The sequence below is a fragment of the Branchiostoma floridae genome, chromosome 2 (assembly GCF_000003815.2).
Source record: "Branchiostoma floridae strain S238N-H82 chromosome 2, Bfl_VNyyK, whole genome shotgun sequence".
NCBI classification, from domain to species: Eukaryota; Metazoa; Chordata; class Leptocardii; order Amphioxiformes; family Branchiostomatidae; genus Branchiostoma; species Branchiostoma floridae.
Window position 1 is genome coordinate 31,573,305 of NC_049980.1, and position 16,478 is coordinate 31,589,782.

Consider the following 16,478-nt stretch of genomic DNA (forward strand, 5'->3'; position numbering starts at 1 on the left):
GGCTTGCGCTTTGGCGCTTACGACGACATTGCGAAAATATGTTAGGGGCGTGGGTTTTCGCACAAAAAAACTTTTCTCTCTAAGAAAATGTTATATCTGATTTAGCTTCGTCTTACAGCAAAATCTGTCCTTCAAAAGGCAGTAAATGGCGTTTCAGACGGTCCAGATTTTAAAATTTCCCCGGACTTATATTGCAACGTCTCCTGCCTTCCGAGCTCGAATCGAAATGTTAAAATATGTCGGGGGCTCTGGGGGTGGACCCGGTGGAGGCCAAAGCTATAACCATGTGTAATTTGATAAAAATTTCAAAATCAACCTAGCTTAGTCGGTTGGCAAAATTTTGCCGAAAAATGCAGGAAATAGCATTTAAGAGGGTCTTGATTTTAAAATTTTCCCGGGGGAGCATACCCCCGAAACCCCCCGGGATGCGTCGCGCCTTCGGCGCTCTATGTGCTGAAACAATAGTTCAATCCCTCCATAAGAAATTTGCTGCCGCCGTCTCTGTGGCGGGCCGGGAACTCTAGATCCGCCTCCGTCAATTTACAGATGTCATGGACATTGTCCTTGTCATTCCTCCGGGTTCTGGGCACCTTTTGCTTCTCAAAATGTCATTAGTCGGATATTTTCACCCATTGATATAACTACTCTAGCGCTGTATGAATAGGAATGCACGTCAATGTTACTTAATTGTTATGCGTTGTAACTCCTTCTGAATTTACCGTTAAGCGTTAGCGGGCCTCCCGAATTTACCGTTAAGCGTTACCGGGCCTCCTGAATTCACCGTTAAGCGTTACCAAGACCCCCCCATGCAGACCCTCATCGCATACTGACCCGGAAATTTGTGATAGAAAGCAAGGAAAAAAATCGACGATGAACTAACAGCGGCCTTTACAAACCGGCAAACGCATCAGATCGCCCAAACTGTCGAAATTGCCCCTGAAATGGTCACAAACAATGTCAATGCGGTTTCCATCGAAAATCACGTTGAGTGCCGGTACGCCGTCGGGTCCACAAAGCGGCAGGTCAAAGTACTGCAAGACATGGGGTTTGTCCGATGGGGGAAAGCCAGAAAACATTAATGAAGTTGTCTGTTTCTTGTCAAAAAGAATGCCGTTTCCATTGGAAATCACGTCGAGTGCCGGTGGTTGGACCTGGCGTCGGCACCACAAAAGAACCCACAGCGGCTCATCATCCGACAACACCGGGACGCAGACGCAGCTCTTTTATGCCTTTTATCAACGTCTATGCCGACTTCTTATTGTTAGACAACTTCCTGTCCTCAATAAAAATGGGTCTCTAGTTGCCTTCTGTCTCATTCTTTTTGAGTTCATGGCCCAGTGCGCTACGTCCCTTATCACGTACAAGAAATTGATCCATGACTATTACTTCCGGGTCATCTACAAGGCATTTCCGCACGTCAGTGTGTAGCAAAAAGACGCCGGAGACTTTCTCTCATCTTTCCTGTCGAGACGCCAGTTCCCGAGTCCGAGCTGTTCTAGTCGCAGATAACTGTCAGGTAAGCAGTGTTGACTGTGTACGACTGTGTAACGATGTCGAAGTAACCATTTTCCAATGGTATATAGTGTGTTGTTGGTATATAGTGTGTATAGTGCGCAGGGCGATGAATGTGTGACAAGAAGCATTCTTTACGTACTCAGTCTCAGGGAATTTGGGACATGCGTTGTCTTCCAAATTTAAAAGGTACAAAACTTCATCAAACGATACAATACAATTTAGAATCTTTATAACTTCTAACACAGTACAGGTGGTCGAGTCCTGCTCAGTGCCATTTTAACCCAGTAGCACACAAATAGGTTTTATAAAACCTCCTTGGTAAAATGCAGAAGATATGATGTCGCGTCTAAGCAGCGTCACTTCCCGGCGGCATTGTCTGTCAACTCGCGTCTTGCGAAGAAACAATGGTCGATCATATGCCGCTGGCGTCTTAGATAGTGGAAATCCGACTTTCATGCAAACAACGCCTTTGTTAACCTCTTGAATCACAATCCACAGGACAGAAAATATGTTTATATTATTAGCTTGTACGTCCGCGAACGTACATGTAACTTACTACTGAAGTTACTACAGAAGAAGCTTACTGCATCATGAGCACATGGTTTCTGTAAGTGCACGGTCACATAGGTCACGTGCGATCTCTGTGCGTCTCCTGAAAACTGCCTTGATACACCTCACCTCACCTCATCGGTCCCATAGCATAAATGATACACAAAATGCAAAATCCTATGGTATCAAAATACGGCGAACGCGCGACGCGTGTAGTTTAGTCAGCTGGGTCATCTAAAGACTCACATGCGAACTCACACAGGGGAGAAGCCCTACAAGTGTGAGGAGTGCAGTCTCAGTGAGTGAGTACCAGTTTATGAAGAGCCCTTCTGTTATATTCATTTATGTTATTTTGTTCAGTTACAATAAAGTTTCTTTGATATGATTTTATTTATTCGGCTTTTGTTATAACACTGAAGAAAACTTTATCTGTTTAATAGAGACCGGTTTACTGTTAACGACTAGAAATCAAACATTTTGGTACATGACCTTATTGCACCGTGCGAAAGGAAAACTACATCAAGTGTACACCACATTACCAAGGGTTGCTGATGCGCTGGATCTTATTGTAGACTCTAATTGATAGCACAAGAAATGAATCAAATGAAAGTAATTCGACATCCTTGTTTGAGTTATAACTGCATAATGGCCCACCACTCACCAAGCAGCGATTTCGGTCGGGTTAGTTTAGTTTGCGTTTTATTTTGCACCCTTTCCATCGATTCTAAGCGTGCTTTACTAGTATTTAAAAGTGGCAAAGATTTAGAGGCAGTTAATCGAACGAAACCACAACCATTCTATGAGGGTCTGCATGGGGGTCCCGACAACGATTTACGCTGAATTCAGAAGAACCCCTACGTATTACGCTAAATCAAAGAAGGCAATTACGCTAAAATTTGGTCGCCTCGCTACGAATTACGTACATAAGATGGTTCTCCCTACGAATTACGGGAAATAAAGTAGGCTGCCTACGCCTTACGTAAAAGAGCATGCAGACCCTCTTCTATTCTTATTCCTCGAGCCGTTTTTGCTTTCGCGATAGGTTATGGCTACTTGATTACATCATGTATGAAATGATCATACATGTACTTAGCGGAAGGTTATGGTCGTTTGACTACATTATGGATTGTAAGATTACTAGTATACATGTACTTATATTTCTAAATCAATAATAAATGCGACGTGCATCTTAATTTCCATCTTGCAATTTACACCATTTTCTGGCTCACACCATGCCGCCTTGGTCCAAGATCAGCTGGAAAAAACATGAACACACGCTACGACAAACAAACAAAAATAGCTCATCTGTGAAAACGCGTAAATGCAGTATATATGTGATTTGACCATGTGATAAGAGAATCGTTTCAGACTACATTTTTTGTTCATGGCATGACGTCATCCTTTCACCAGTAGACGGTCATCTTCTGCTTCTTGTGAGTAATCAGGTACAAGAAACTGTCGTGTACTTCCGGGTCATCACTAGGGCATTTCCGTTCGTTCTAGAGCGCGTGGAAAAGACAACGAAGATTTTCTCTCGTCTTCCTTTTGAGACGCCAGTTCCCGTTCTGAGGTGTTCTAATCGCAGATAACTGTCAGGTAAGGAGTGTTGACGACTCTCTGTGTAAGGCTGTGTAGCGATTTCGAAGTACAGAACTACAAGTAACGATTTTCGACGGCTTTTTGTTGTTTCTTTATGCGTGTGGGGAGGGGGGCTCCCGGCTCGACGATGCATGAACGGATCAAGTCAACAAGGGTATAATTTAGACGACAAACAGAACTGCGCCCTACTCACCAAAATATTGTGTTAGAATTGATGATAATCTATGTTGTACTCATACTTACGTATGTTTGTGGCAAAATACATTTCTAGACAGAACGCTTGTCAGTACGTTAACGTTCGGTCCATCGGTCCCGGCCCAAGAATAATTTCGCCACAAAGAATTTCTCACAGATTTCTCACTGGCGCTTCAGGGTTCTACCCACCCAGCCTGTGAAATAGCTACATGTATATAATTTGAAAGTAGCTTTTCAAAATTCGTAGCGTTTCTTTCCTTTTATGGATTGTGGTAAAAATTATGCTGAAAATTCGCTATGGTTTTCCGTCCAGATGGCGTCACTTTTGCCGGCCGCATTGTCTGTTGAATGAACAAAGCCTCCATAGCTGGCTGTCTGGGCCTTTTGTTGGCTTTTTGCTGATGGCTTCTTTTTGTACTGGGTCGTTTGTACAGCCGACCGGTTGTACAAAATCAAGACATCGGCAAAATGTGTATTTTAAGCTCACAAAATGCCCAGAGAGCTTGCTATGGAGGCTATTAGTCTCCAATCAGAGGTTTGGTTCCAGCTGCTTTTTAACATTTGTTTATGCGTTTTTGTCGGGATTTCTACTTTGTATTGTTTTCTTGACGTCTCACGGCATCGAGAAAACAATACAAAGTAGAAATTCCGACAAAACCTAAAAAAAAACGTCAAATTGTCAAACCCGAATATCACCCTAGTCAGTTTACACAACTAGTAACCAGGATGATACTCGTATGGGAGTCACAGTAATCTAACTAGGATGATACTCCCTTTTACGCAGGCTAGAAACTGTCATACTGAAAGATTCAAAGTCAACGACGTCTTTCAAATAGGGTAAAGATTTTCTGGATGAACGTTATTATTAAGAAAATCCAAGATTCCCCCAGAGAATGAAACAATAACGCTCATTCAGTTGCGTTAGCTAGTCTCCAAGCAGACCTGTCAATTGGAGGGGAAAAAAGAGAAGAATTTGGCCAAATAGGGACATGTAAGATGCCATGGGATGTCAGTCTTCTGCAGTCTATCCAGCTGGTCAGTTCACTCATTGGTCAATTAGCCCCCTACTAGGTGTTTATTCCTAACTTGGCCAGAGTCCCCCTTTACCATTCGGCCAGACCGGAGTCTGGTCGAGACTATGCTTTGATGTAATCATTCAAACGGATCCATTGTTTGTAGCATGACCGTAGTGTACTGTAGTGTCTATTATAACATTCTCATATGCTGCAAAGTAATAAATGAAAAATACCATTGACAAATTTTAATTCTTTCCATTTTTGTCTTCACTTGTTATAGAAGTGACCAGATGGAGAAAACAACGTGCTGCCGTAATGACGTAAGCAGAGGTTCGGTTGGAGGGTTTGTCAACACTCTTCATAGGTGTGAGGAGTGCAGCAAGCAGTTCAGTACAGCGCATAATCTGAAGATTCACCTGCGGACTCACACAGGGGAGAAACCTTACAGATGCGAGGAGTGCAGCAAGCAGTTCAGTCAGCTCAGTAGTCTGAAAAGTCACATGCGGACTCACTCAGGCGAGAAACCCTACAAATGTGAGGAGTGCAGCAGGCGGTTCAGTACATCAAGTAGTCTGAAGAGGCACATACGGACTCACACAGGGGAGAAACCTTACACGTGTGAGCAGTGCAACAGGCAGTTCGTTGAGCTGGGTGATCTGAAGAAACACATGCGGACTCACACTGGGGAGAAACCCTACAAGTGCGAAGTGTGCAGCACGCACTTCAGTGAGTTGAGTAAACTGAAGAGACACATGCGCACTCACACGGGGGAAAAACCCTACAGTTGTCAGGAGTGCAGCAAGCAGTTCAGTACACGAAGTAAACTAAAGGAACACATGCGCACCCACACAGGGGAGAAACCCTACAAGTGTGAGGAGTGCAGCAAGCAGTTCAGTAAGCTTAACCATCTGAAAACACATATGAGGACACACACAGGAGAGAAACCCTACAGGTGTGAGGAGTGCAGCAAGCAATTCACTCTTCTTCACAATCTCAAGACACACATGCGGACACACACAGGTGTGAAACGTTACAAGTGTAATGAATGCAGCAAGCAGTTTAGTACACAGGGTAATCTTAAGAAGCACATGCATGCTCACACAGGTGAGAAACCCTACAAGTGTAAGGAATGCAGCAAACAATTCATTCGGCTTGACCATCTCAAGAGACACATGATGACTCACTCAGGGGACAAACCCTACCAGTGTGAGGAGTGCAGCAAGCAGTTCAGTGAGCTCGGTAATCTGAAGAAACACCTGCGAACTCACACCGGAGAGAAACCCTACAGGTGTGAGGAGTGCAGCAAGCAGTTCAGTCAGCTTGAACATCTGAAGAAACACATGCGGACTCACACAGGAGAGAAACCCTACAGGTGTGAGGAGTGCAGCAGGCAGTTTAGTCAGTTGGGTCCTCTGAAATGTCACATGCGGACTCACACAGGGGAAAAATCCTACAGGTGTGAGGAGTGCAACAGGCAGTTCAGTGAGTTGAGTAATTTGAAGAGACATATAAGGACGCACACAGGGGAGAAGCCCTACAAGTGTGAGGAGTGCAGCAGACAGTTTAGCGAGCTGGGTAGTCTGAAGACTCACATGCGCACCCACACAGGGGAGAAGCCCTACAGTTGTGAGAAGTGCAGCAAGCAGTTCACTCAGCTGGGTAACCTGAAGACTCACATGCGGACTCACACAGGGGAGAAAACTTACAGGTGTGAGGCTTGCAGTAAACAGTTCCCCCGGCTGGATAGTCTGAAGAAACACATGAAAACACACCTGTGACAAATTTCTTAGAAGGACGGACGTGAAATAAGACACTAGCATCGCATGTACGCCACAAACGACTTGTTAAATTTTGCTCCATGCTACAGTCTTACCTTCAGCGATTGTGTCGATTCCAGACGGTAATGCATAACTGATATTTACTATTGCATTGTATACTACACTCAGCCCATTAAGGTTTTTTTTCATTAAGTTTTTAAGAATATGGTATAAGTTTTAAGACAAACCCCCTTGAATCCCCTTGTTTTCTCATGAGATCCTTTTCGGTAGCTGTAAAGATGATACAGGGTTATGTTCATTCCGGTTGTAACTACGGATGTAATTGCAGCATTTTAGAACGCTCTGTAGCATCTGTTATTCTAGCTGTGGTTACAGGGTTACAAACTAATTTTGATGTTTATACAGGTAGCGATGTTTGTACGTCTCCTGTATGTGCTTCTGTATTCATCTTTAAGAACATGCTATGTTGCAACTAGTTCGATGTTACAGTTAATCCACTAACTGTTAATTGAGTTAACACATTGTTATATACATTTATAGCCCTTCTACTACATTTGTGTATGTTATTAATTCTGTTACAGTTCAGGTTTATTGTAGCATTTACGATAAGCTTTCTGTTATTGTAGCTGTAGATATAGTAGGCATAGGTTACAAACTTATCTTGATGTTGGTATATGTAAGGTATTAGTAGATCTCTTGTATGTGCCCGTCGCTCTAGGGATATGAAATAAAGTTTGTTTTTGTTTTGTCACAACATTGAAGGGAGTCGATTCATTTATGACAGACGTGCAAACTTTTGTTTACAACCCTAGAAGTTTTGGGCAGATAACCTTGGTACATCACGCAAAAGGAAAACTACATAGATTGTGGACAGGACTGATATTATAAAGGGTCGATGGCATGTGGATTCCTTCAATTTTTTTTACACAAACGAAAGTAATTTGCCGTTCTAGTTGGAGTCACACGATTAACAGATTTCGATCAGTGTCATTTATTCTCAGTAGCCTTTTCTTATGATTCTATGTTTCCCCGGTAGTGGTGGAGATCAAGAAGGAGGTAACTAATTTCACGTGTTTAAATCGCACCCCAAATACTCCTTAATTGTCTTATGCCCTCGAGTCATTTTGATTTCAAAGTCTTCTAGCGTTTGGTTATAACATATATATGGCACCATATTTATATTTCTAACTCTGTTGCAAATACGACACGCAACTTGATACTATTCTAATCTCTACAGCTATAATTCATACAGCTAGATTAGACACTAACACGGCCATTGGCATAAATCTGGGATTTGCACAAGATTCTTAAAACCCAGACTGTATGGTCACATCGCATACTGACCCGGAAATATGTGATAGAAAGCAAGGAAATCGCAATTGAGCTAACATCGGTCTTTACAAACCATTAGATCGCCCCAACTGTCGGAATTGGCGCCAATGAAATGGCCACAAAACAATGAATGCAGTTTCCATGGAAAATCACGTTGAGTACTGACGCCGACGGTTCCGCGCGGCGGCGGCAATTCACCACATGGCCAGAGAATTTCTATATCTTAAGTTTGCGAAATCCATGTTTAATTCTTCCACTTTTCGAAGCTAGTTGCCAGCTACACGTAATGAAGTTCACAACAGAAGTTTAAAAGGAGGGCTCGAGCTTAGCATACCTTTTGCCAGATATGATAGGTACAAAAACAGTGCTATTCCATACTTGTCCGCACTCTTAAATACTGATTTATGTGTAAATGGATGTATGTATTATTCATTTGAGTTTTGAAGACCACCGCTTCTCGGAAAGCCGCACGTTAACACTAGCGTGTCCACTTCAGATGGACGCCGGATGATCTCAGCAGGGAACATCCCCAATCTGTCCTGACTCAGTAGGTTGTAAAGATGAGTCAACGGGAAGGAATCATCTCCTTCTGTCTTATAAATAGATAACGTCCGTCGTTAGTGACACTTTGCTCTCAGATGCTAAGCACGCAGCAACGCTTCGCAATTTGTTCTGCACCCTAATCCCACCCGACCCTAATATCTGTTAGTCAATCCATTGTATTGCCTTCTTTCTTTGTCATAGTTGTTTGCGACAATAATGATCTTAGTAAAAATCGTATGTGTTCATGAATGAACTGTTTGTAGATGAAACGTCTGTTGTACGTACTAATGTAATGTGTAAAAGAGCTTTAGGATAGTATTGTACTGACATACTCCTTGTATAGATAGATATCTTTGTGTCCGGGAGAACTTTTGTTTGTGTGAAAATAAAACTCCCAGTGTTTGATGCCCCAAAGCTGCCTTTGTACATTATTGCATACTATAGGCTAGACTATGAGATACCCTAGGATTCAAAAGCCTGTTTATAATGTCAAATTACTACTACATGGAAATGTTGATTACTGCTAATGTTAGCCTTGGTGTCGACTGTTGTTAAGCATGTTATGTTGTATGTGTTAAGATTTTGGGTGGAAGAACGACGGAAATGTGAAATTTTCAGAATTTTTCTTTGATCTAATTTTGCACGGTGGGGTTGTGTACCTAACATGTTTCGTGACCGGACCCGGTTTCTCTTATTATCTTTTGGCTATACATGTAGCCAACAGAATTTTGCAAACAGTAAATTGTCGGCGCTCTACGACGATTTACATATTTTAATCGTCAAACGTATTTTGTGAGCAGAAAATTATGATTTCATTATAAGGATTTTCTTATTCCATCATTTAATCTAAAAACCTGAAGTTTTGTCAACTTTTAAGTATACGTTGACAACATTGTCATCTATCAGACAATATCTATCTATCATTTATCTGGTTTTCATTTGATTTATTTTGTTCAGGTGTCCCAGATGTTCAGGTTCGGACCTGTACCTAAACAATCCTGTGGGTACTGGTACAGGACAGCTATACTAGGTACACAGCCCCGGTACCCAGGGTACCCTGGTGTGCCACTCGTCCTCCCGAAAGGGCCCGCTGAAAAAAAAGGGGGGGGGGTCTCAGATGTCAGTCGGCTGTTCCAAATTAGGCCCTCCTCCGGATTGGTTCGAGGCTCCGAGCTGCGGACAACAGTCGGACATTGGGCTCCAAAGTCGGTCTGTTGTTCGCTGTGACTCTTCTATCCCCTCCCTATCCTCTACCCTCCTCTGTCTACTGTTTGTGTCTCTTCTATCCCGTCTCTTTCTGCTGTCAGTGCCTCTCATGTCTCATTTCTATCTTCTATCCTCCTCTATTTGTTACTTCTACCCCCTCTCTATCCTCTACCGCCCTCTGCCTGCTGTTTATGTCTCTTCTATCCACTCTCTATCCTCTACGTATACCCTCCTCTGCCTGCTGTTTATGTCTCTTCTATCCACTCTCTATCCTCTACGTATACCCTCCTCTATCTGCTGTTTGTGTCTCTTATATTCCCTCCCTATCCTCTACCCTCTTCTGTCTGCTGTTTGTGTCTCTTATGTTCCCTCCCTACTAGTACTCTACCTTCCTCTGTCTGCTGGATCTATCCCATCCCCTCTCTACCCTCTCCTATCTGCTCAGCGGTTCGCTGTCTCACACACAGCACACGCACCCCAACATACATAAGCACACATACAGGCACATAGGCACACACACACACACACACACACACACACACACATACACACACACACACACACACACACACACAGGCACATAGGCACAGACACACCCATACACATCAAACACACACACACACACACACACACACACACACACATACATACATACATACATACACAGATATAACACATAAAACACATAGACAGTGCATGTCACAAGCAGGATACACACCACTCACATAGGCACATAAATACACTCATATCACACACACATACACACACAAACACACACACACACACATTACACACAGGGCACACGTAACACGCAGGGCACACATCAATTTCCTTTTTGTTTCTTTGTTTTTGTGTTTGTTTGTTGTCTGGGCCTTGAGTCAACCCGGGGGAGGACAACGACAAGCTGCTTCCCAGCCGATAGACCTGTGGCCAGGCGAGCCCTCGGGAGGACTAGTGACGCACCAGGGTTGGACTAGTGACACACTAGTGTTGGACTAGTGACACACCAGGGTTGGACTAGTGACACACCATGGTTGGACTAGTGACACACCAGGGTTAGACGGGCTTTGTGCAGTTATATTACCCATCTGGGTGGGATTGAACTGGTCAGATGGATTGAATATATAGATATGCATTTTAAGTTTTTAAATTCAAATTTGAATTTTTATATCTTTAATTTTCAATTTTTTAGATAGTCTGTCTTTGGACATTTTGCCATGTTTTCTCCATTTTTTCTTGATTCTGCCAGGATTTTAGCCAACGCTTTTTAGGCAGTTAAAGCTTTTCAAATATTTGAAAAGAAATGTTACGAAAAAAACGAAAGTCAGAGTAGTTGGAATGTCTCTCCGCTGTATCCTTGTTGATCTGCTACTTTCCTGACTGGGGAGATGAGAGGCTGAAGGGGTACTTGGCTTTCCACTAGGTTCGGTCAACTTCTGTCAACATCTTAAGGAAATTTCAAATAATATTATATGATAACACACTTTCCTGTGTCTGAAAATTACCTAGTAATCTTTTCTTCAGAAAGTTACTCTTTATAATCACTTATGCCAAAAACAGCCTGTCATATTTTATTGCTCTGTATTGAACTAACCTCTGTACAGCCTCTTGTCGCCACTTAAAGTGATACTGTAACTATAGGCAAAAACACAAACGTTTTTATCATTTTGTCTCACAAATGCTCTCATTGTGCAAGAGCGTGAGTTTTCTGCCAAAGTGAATGCTGTGGTATGAATTAAAGACCGAGAGTTTTCTGTATTAGCTTTTACGCCTTTGTCTTTCCAAGACTCTGAATATAGACAAGCTGCAAAATCACATATCATATATTCATATTGTGTTCCTCCGGATTTGTAATCACTGCATTATTGCCCTGCATTGAGCCAATCTCTGTACAGCCTTTTGGCGCCACTTAAAGTGATACTGTAACTATAGGGAAAAAAAAACATCGTTTTCTCTTACAGACGCAAATGCTCGCATTGTGCAATAGCATCTTTCACAAAGTTGTCTGGCCTACTGAATATCATGGCGTGAATGAAAGATCGATACTTTTATGTATTTGTCTTTAGACTCTTTTATGTAGACATGCTGCAAAAATCTCATATCATAGAATCATATTATATCATAGGTTTTGTGTAAGAAATGCCAGAATTCCTTTAAGATCTACGCAATTTTGGTCCGTCTACACTTGTTGTATTTTTTTTCTGCCTGTCAAACTCTCTCTCATTGGGTGCAGTTTTTCCATTATCCAAAGGGTTTATGCATCTGTGTGAATAAAGACATTATAACCGGTAACCTGTGTGTTTGTCGTCTGTTTCAACCCAATATGCAATGTAATAGCGTTAAGAGTCCTGCTGCTGCCCACTGTAGTCTGACTAAAATCGCGCCCCTGGCGGCCGACCTAATTACATAATGCTACAACGTTAAGAGTCCTGCTGCTGTTCACTGAAGATCAGACATGTCGTGCAGAAGCCAGTCAGTTAACACTCGTTCTCATTGAAATGTCGAAAATGGCCTTTTTTGGTCGAAAAATAAATAGGCTTTATTTTCGGTGAAAACTACCTGGTTGTTTAGGAAAATTCCTCTTTTAACCAAAGCCAAAAAATGGCAACGTATTAGTTTCAATGGCAAACGCATCAGATCGCCCAAACTGTCGAAATTGCCCCTGAAATGGTCACAAACAATGCCAATGCGGTTTCCATCGAAAATCACGTTGAGTGCCGGTACGCCGACGGGTCCACAAAGCGGCAGGTCAAAGTACTGCAAGACATGGGGTTTGTCCGATGGGGGAAAACCAGCAAACATTAATGAAGTTGTCTGTTTCTTGTCAAAAAGAATGCCGTTTCCATTGGAAATCACGTCGAGTGCCGGTGGTTGGACCTGGCGTCGGCACCGCAAAAGAACCCACAGCGGCTCATCATCCGACAACACCGGGACGCAGACGCAGCTCTTTTATGCCTTTTATCAACGTCTATGCCGACTTCTTATTGTTAGACAACTTCCTGTCCTCAATAAAAATGGGTCTCTAGTTGCCTTCTGTCTCATTCTTTTCGAGTTCACGGCCCAGTGCGCTACGTCCCTTATCACGTACAAGAAATTGATCCCTGACTATTACTTCCGGGTCATCTACAAGGCATTTCCGCACGTCAGTGTGTAGCAAAAAGACGCCGGAGACTTTCTCTCATCTTTCCCATCGAGACGCCAGTTCCCGTTCTCAGCTGTTCTAGTCGCAGATAACTGTCAGGTAAGCAGTGTTGACTGTGTACGACTGTGTAACGATGTCGAAGTAACCATTTTGCAATGGTATATAGTGTGTTGTTTGCGCAGAGCGATGAATGTGTGACAAGAAGCATTCTTACTCAGTCTCAGGGAATTGGGGACATGCGTTGTCTTCCAAATTTAAAAGGTACAAAACTTCATCAAACGATACAAAGTAGTACACGCTCATACAATACAATTTAGAATCTCTGTAACTTCTAACACAGTACAGTTGGTCGAGTCCTGCTCAGTGCCATTTTAACCCAGTAGCACACAAATAGGTTTTATAAAACCTCCTTGGTAAAATGCAGAAGATATGATATCGCGTCTAAGCAGCGTCACTTCCCGGCGGCATTGTCTGTCAACTCGCGTCTTGCGAAGAAACAATGGTCGATCATATGCCGCTGGCGTCTTAGATAGTGGAAATCCGACTTTCATGCAAACAACGCCTTTGTTAACCTCTTGAATCACAACCCACAGGACAGAAAATATGTTTATATTATTAGCTTGTACGTCCGCGAACGTACATGTAACTTACTACAGAAGAAGCTTACTGCATCATGAGCACGTGGTTTCTGTAAGGGCGCGGCCACATAGGTCACGTGCTATCTCTGTACGTCTACTGAAAACTACCTTGATACACAAAATACAAAATCCTATGGTATCAAAATACAGCGCGACCTACATATGACCGCGCCCTAAACATGATTCGCGAATTGGCTTTCAAAATCGACAACGCGGCAGACAAACGGGTTACCTTGGTTAGCTTGTTATTTTGCTGCCTGTATGGTGTGGTTTCATTGTAGTCTAGTCTGTCAACCTGCTCTATACGAAGAAGGACAAAATTCGTTTAAGAATTGTCATGCCTAAATGAACATCGGATAATCATTTTGAGAATGTACGGTACTATTGTGTGGTATCATTAAGAAAATCAAACATCTCCCTAAAGAATAAAGCAAAATGCTTATTTAGCAACGTTTCACCGGGTCCGTTGTTTGAAACATGCCCCCAAATTTGTGGTATTGGGTGGCAGGAACGATGAAAGTTGAATATTTCTCAGTTACCTGTTTTAGTAGCAATGTTCACTCCATGCAAATGTTGTGATATGCATTATGGCATTCTACTATACTGCATACTACAAATTTTACAATAGACAATTTTTTCTATAGATTTTGTCTTCATTTTTGATTACAGAAAAGACTTGATGGCGACGACAGACAGCGGTCGTAATGGCATAAGCAGCTGCAGGGGTTCAGTTGGGGCGTTCGCTCCGAGGTGCAAGGAGTGCGGTAAACAGTTCAGTACATCAAGTAAGCTGAAGAGACACGTGCGGACTCACACTGGAGAGAAACCCTACAAGTGTGAGGAGTGCAGCAAGCAGTTCAGTGAGCTGGGTAGTCTGAAGAAACACATGCGGACTCACACTGGAGAGAAACCCTACAGGTGTGAGGAGTGCAGCAGGCAGTTCAGTGAGCTGGGTAGTCTGGAGAAACACATGCGGACTCACACTGGAGAGAAACCCTACAAATGTGAGGAGTGCTGCAAGCAGTTTAGTCAGCTGGGTCTTCTGAAGACTCACATGCGGACTCACACAGGGGAGAAACCCTATAAGTGTGAGGAGTGCGACAAGCAGTTCAGTGTGCTGGGTAACCTGAAGAGACACATGCAGACTCACGCAGGGGAGAAACCCTACAAGTGTGAGGAGTGCAGCAAGCAGTTCAGTGAGCTGGATAGTCTGAAGAAACACATGCGGACTCACACGGGAGAGAAACCCTACAGGTGTGAGGAGTGCGACAAGCAGTTCAGTGAGCTGGGTAGTCTGAAGAAACACATGAGGACTCACACAGGGGAGAAGCCCTACAGGTGTGAGGAGTGCAGCAAGCAGTTCAGTGAGCTGGGTAGTCTGAAGAAACACATGCGGACTCACACTGGAGAGAAACCCTACAGGTGTGAGGAGTGCAGCAGGCAGTTCAGTGAGCTGGGTAGTCTGGAGAAACACATGCGGACTCACACTGGAGAGAAACCCTACAAATGTGAGGAGTGCTGCAAGCAGTTTAGTCAGCTGGGTCATCTGAAGACTCACATGCGGACTCACACAGGGGAGAAACCCTATAAGTGTGAGGAGTGCGACAAGCAGTTCAGTGAGCTGGGTAGTCTGGAGAAACACATGCGGACTCACACTGGAGAGAAACCCTACAAATGTGAGGAGTGCTGCAAGCAGTTTAGTCAGCTGGGTCATCTGAAGATACATATGAGGACTCACACAGGGGAGAAACCCTATAAGTGTGAGGAGTGCGACAAGCAGTTCAGTGTGCTGGGTAACCTGAAGAGACACGTGGAAACACACTTGTGACAGATTCAATAGGACTGGCGCGAAATTTACTGACATCATAAGTACGCCGCAAACGGTTTCTAAACTTCATTTTGTGCTTCCTTTTGGTAATGTAGTAAACAGTTTTCGAATGTGTTCTATACTACACTGTCCATTGCTGCCCTTTCTCTTATTTTCAAAGTTCATGATATCAGTGTTAGGGGAAACCTTTTTTGGTTTCTTCGTATCTAAATTGAGTTTTCTGCTTCATTAATGAGGTAGCATGTTGTTTATTGCTCCTTATATGACAGCATAATTTTTAACCCGAACGTTCAACTGTGTTGGTACAAAAGTCATTCTGAATATGGTTGAATTGTAATTTCCAACACAAGAATTGGACTCACTCCAAATTTTCATCTGACTAACTCTAGATTTCGTCAAGAATGACACGTTATGTAGATAGCGCACTTGGCTCGGTGAGCAGTGGATCATAAGTCGCAGAAAGTTGTATAATTTTTCATTTCTTTTTGCTTGTAGCTTTCTTTCTTGATTGAATTGTACTGTAACAGTGTATAGACCTACTATTGGGGTAGTTGTAGAGATGATAGACACAGGGATATGTTTATTAATGTCCGTTCTGTTACAATTGCTTATGCCATTTATTTCGGTATTTCGAATTTTGTTATTGTAGCTGTAGATATATTCAGTAGAAACTGATTTCAATAGAAGTAGAAGTATTGTAGGCTTCTTGCGTGTGCTTATTTATTCAGTTCACAGATATTAAGGTAAAGTTTTTGTCATACCATCATACCTATTTCTCATATGACAGCACCACTTTTTTTACTTGTTGTATCTGTTCTTTTTAAGTACGTTCAAGTGGTGAGGGCTACTAATTTGATTTTATTGTTGTAGCTGTAAGTAAGCAAGTAAGTAAGTTGTAGCTGAGATGTTGTTAATGTTTATTTAGATCCCCTTTGTTACAATTTTGTGGGTTGTTGTTTTATAGGTCAAGTTTAATTGTAGCAGTTTAGACCTGCCAGTAACCGTCATTGTAGCTGTAGATAATGTAGGCACATGGTAACAAACTCTTCGATGTATACAGGTAGATGTATTTGTAGGTCTCTTGTACTCTCCAAGCAGAGGTCGAGTCGCGGAGATATACTAGTAGTCGAAAAAAAT

The 16,478-nt window shown here is 42.7% G+C and overlaps 1 protein-coding gene across 1 annotated transcript in view; it reads left to right on the forward strand.

Annotated features, from left to right (window-relative positions):
* Positions 1 to 825: 825 nt before the first annotated feature.
* LOC118409177 (zinc finger protein 208-like) overlaps positions 826 to 16,478 on the forward strand; it is a 22,522-nt gene continuing 6,869 nt past the window's right edge. Inside the window, exons 1-3 of the mRNA XM_035810045.1 lie at positions 826 to 1,516; positions 5,155 to 6,648; positions 14,183 to 15,271. Of these exons, the coding sequence (XP_035665938.1) occupies positions 5,165 to 6,648; positions 14,183 to 15,271 (2,573 nt within the window). The 5' untranslated portion in view covers positions 826 to 1,516; positions 5,155 to 5,164. The remainder of the gene's footprint in view (positions 1,517 to 5,154; positions 6,649 to 14,182; positions 15,272 to 16,478) is intronic.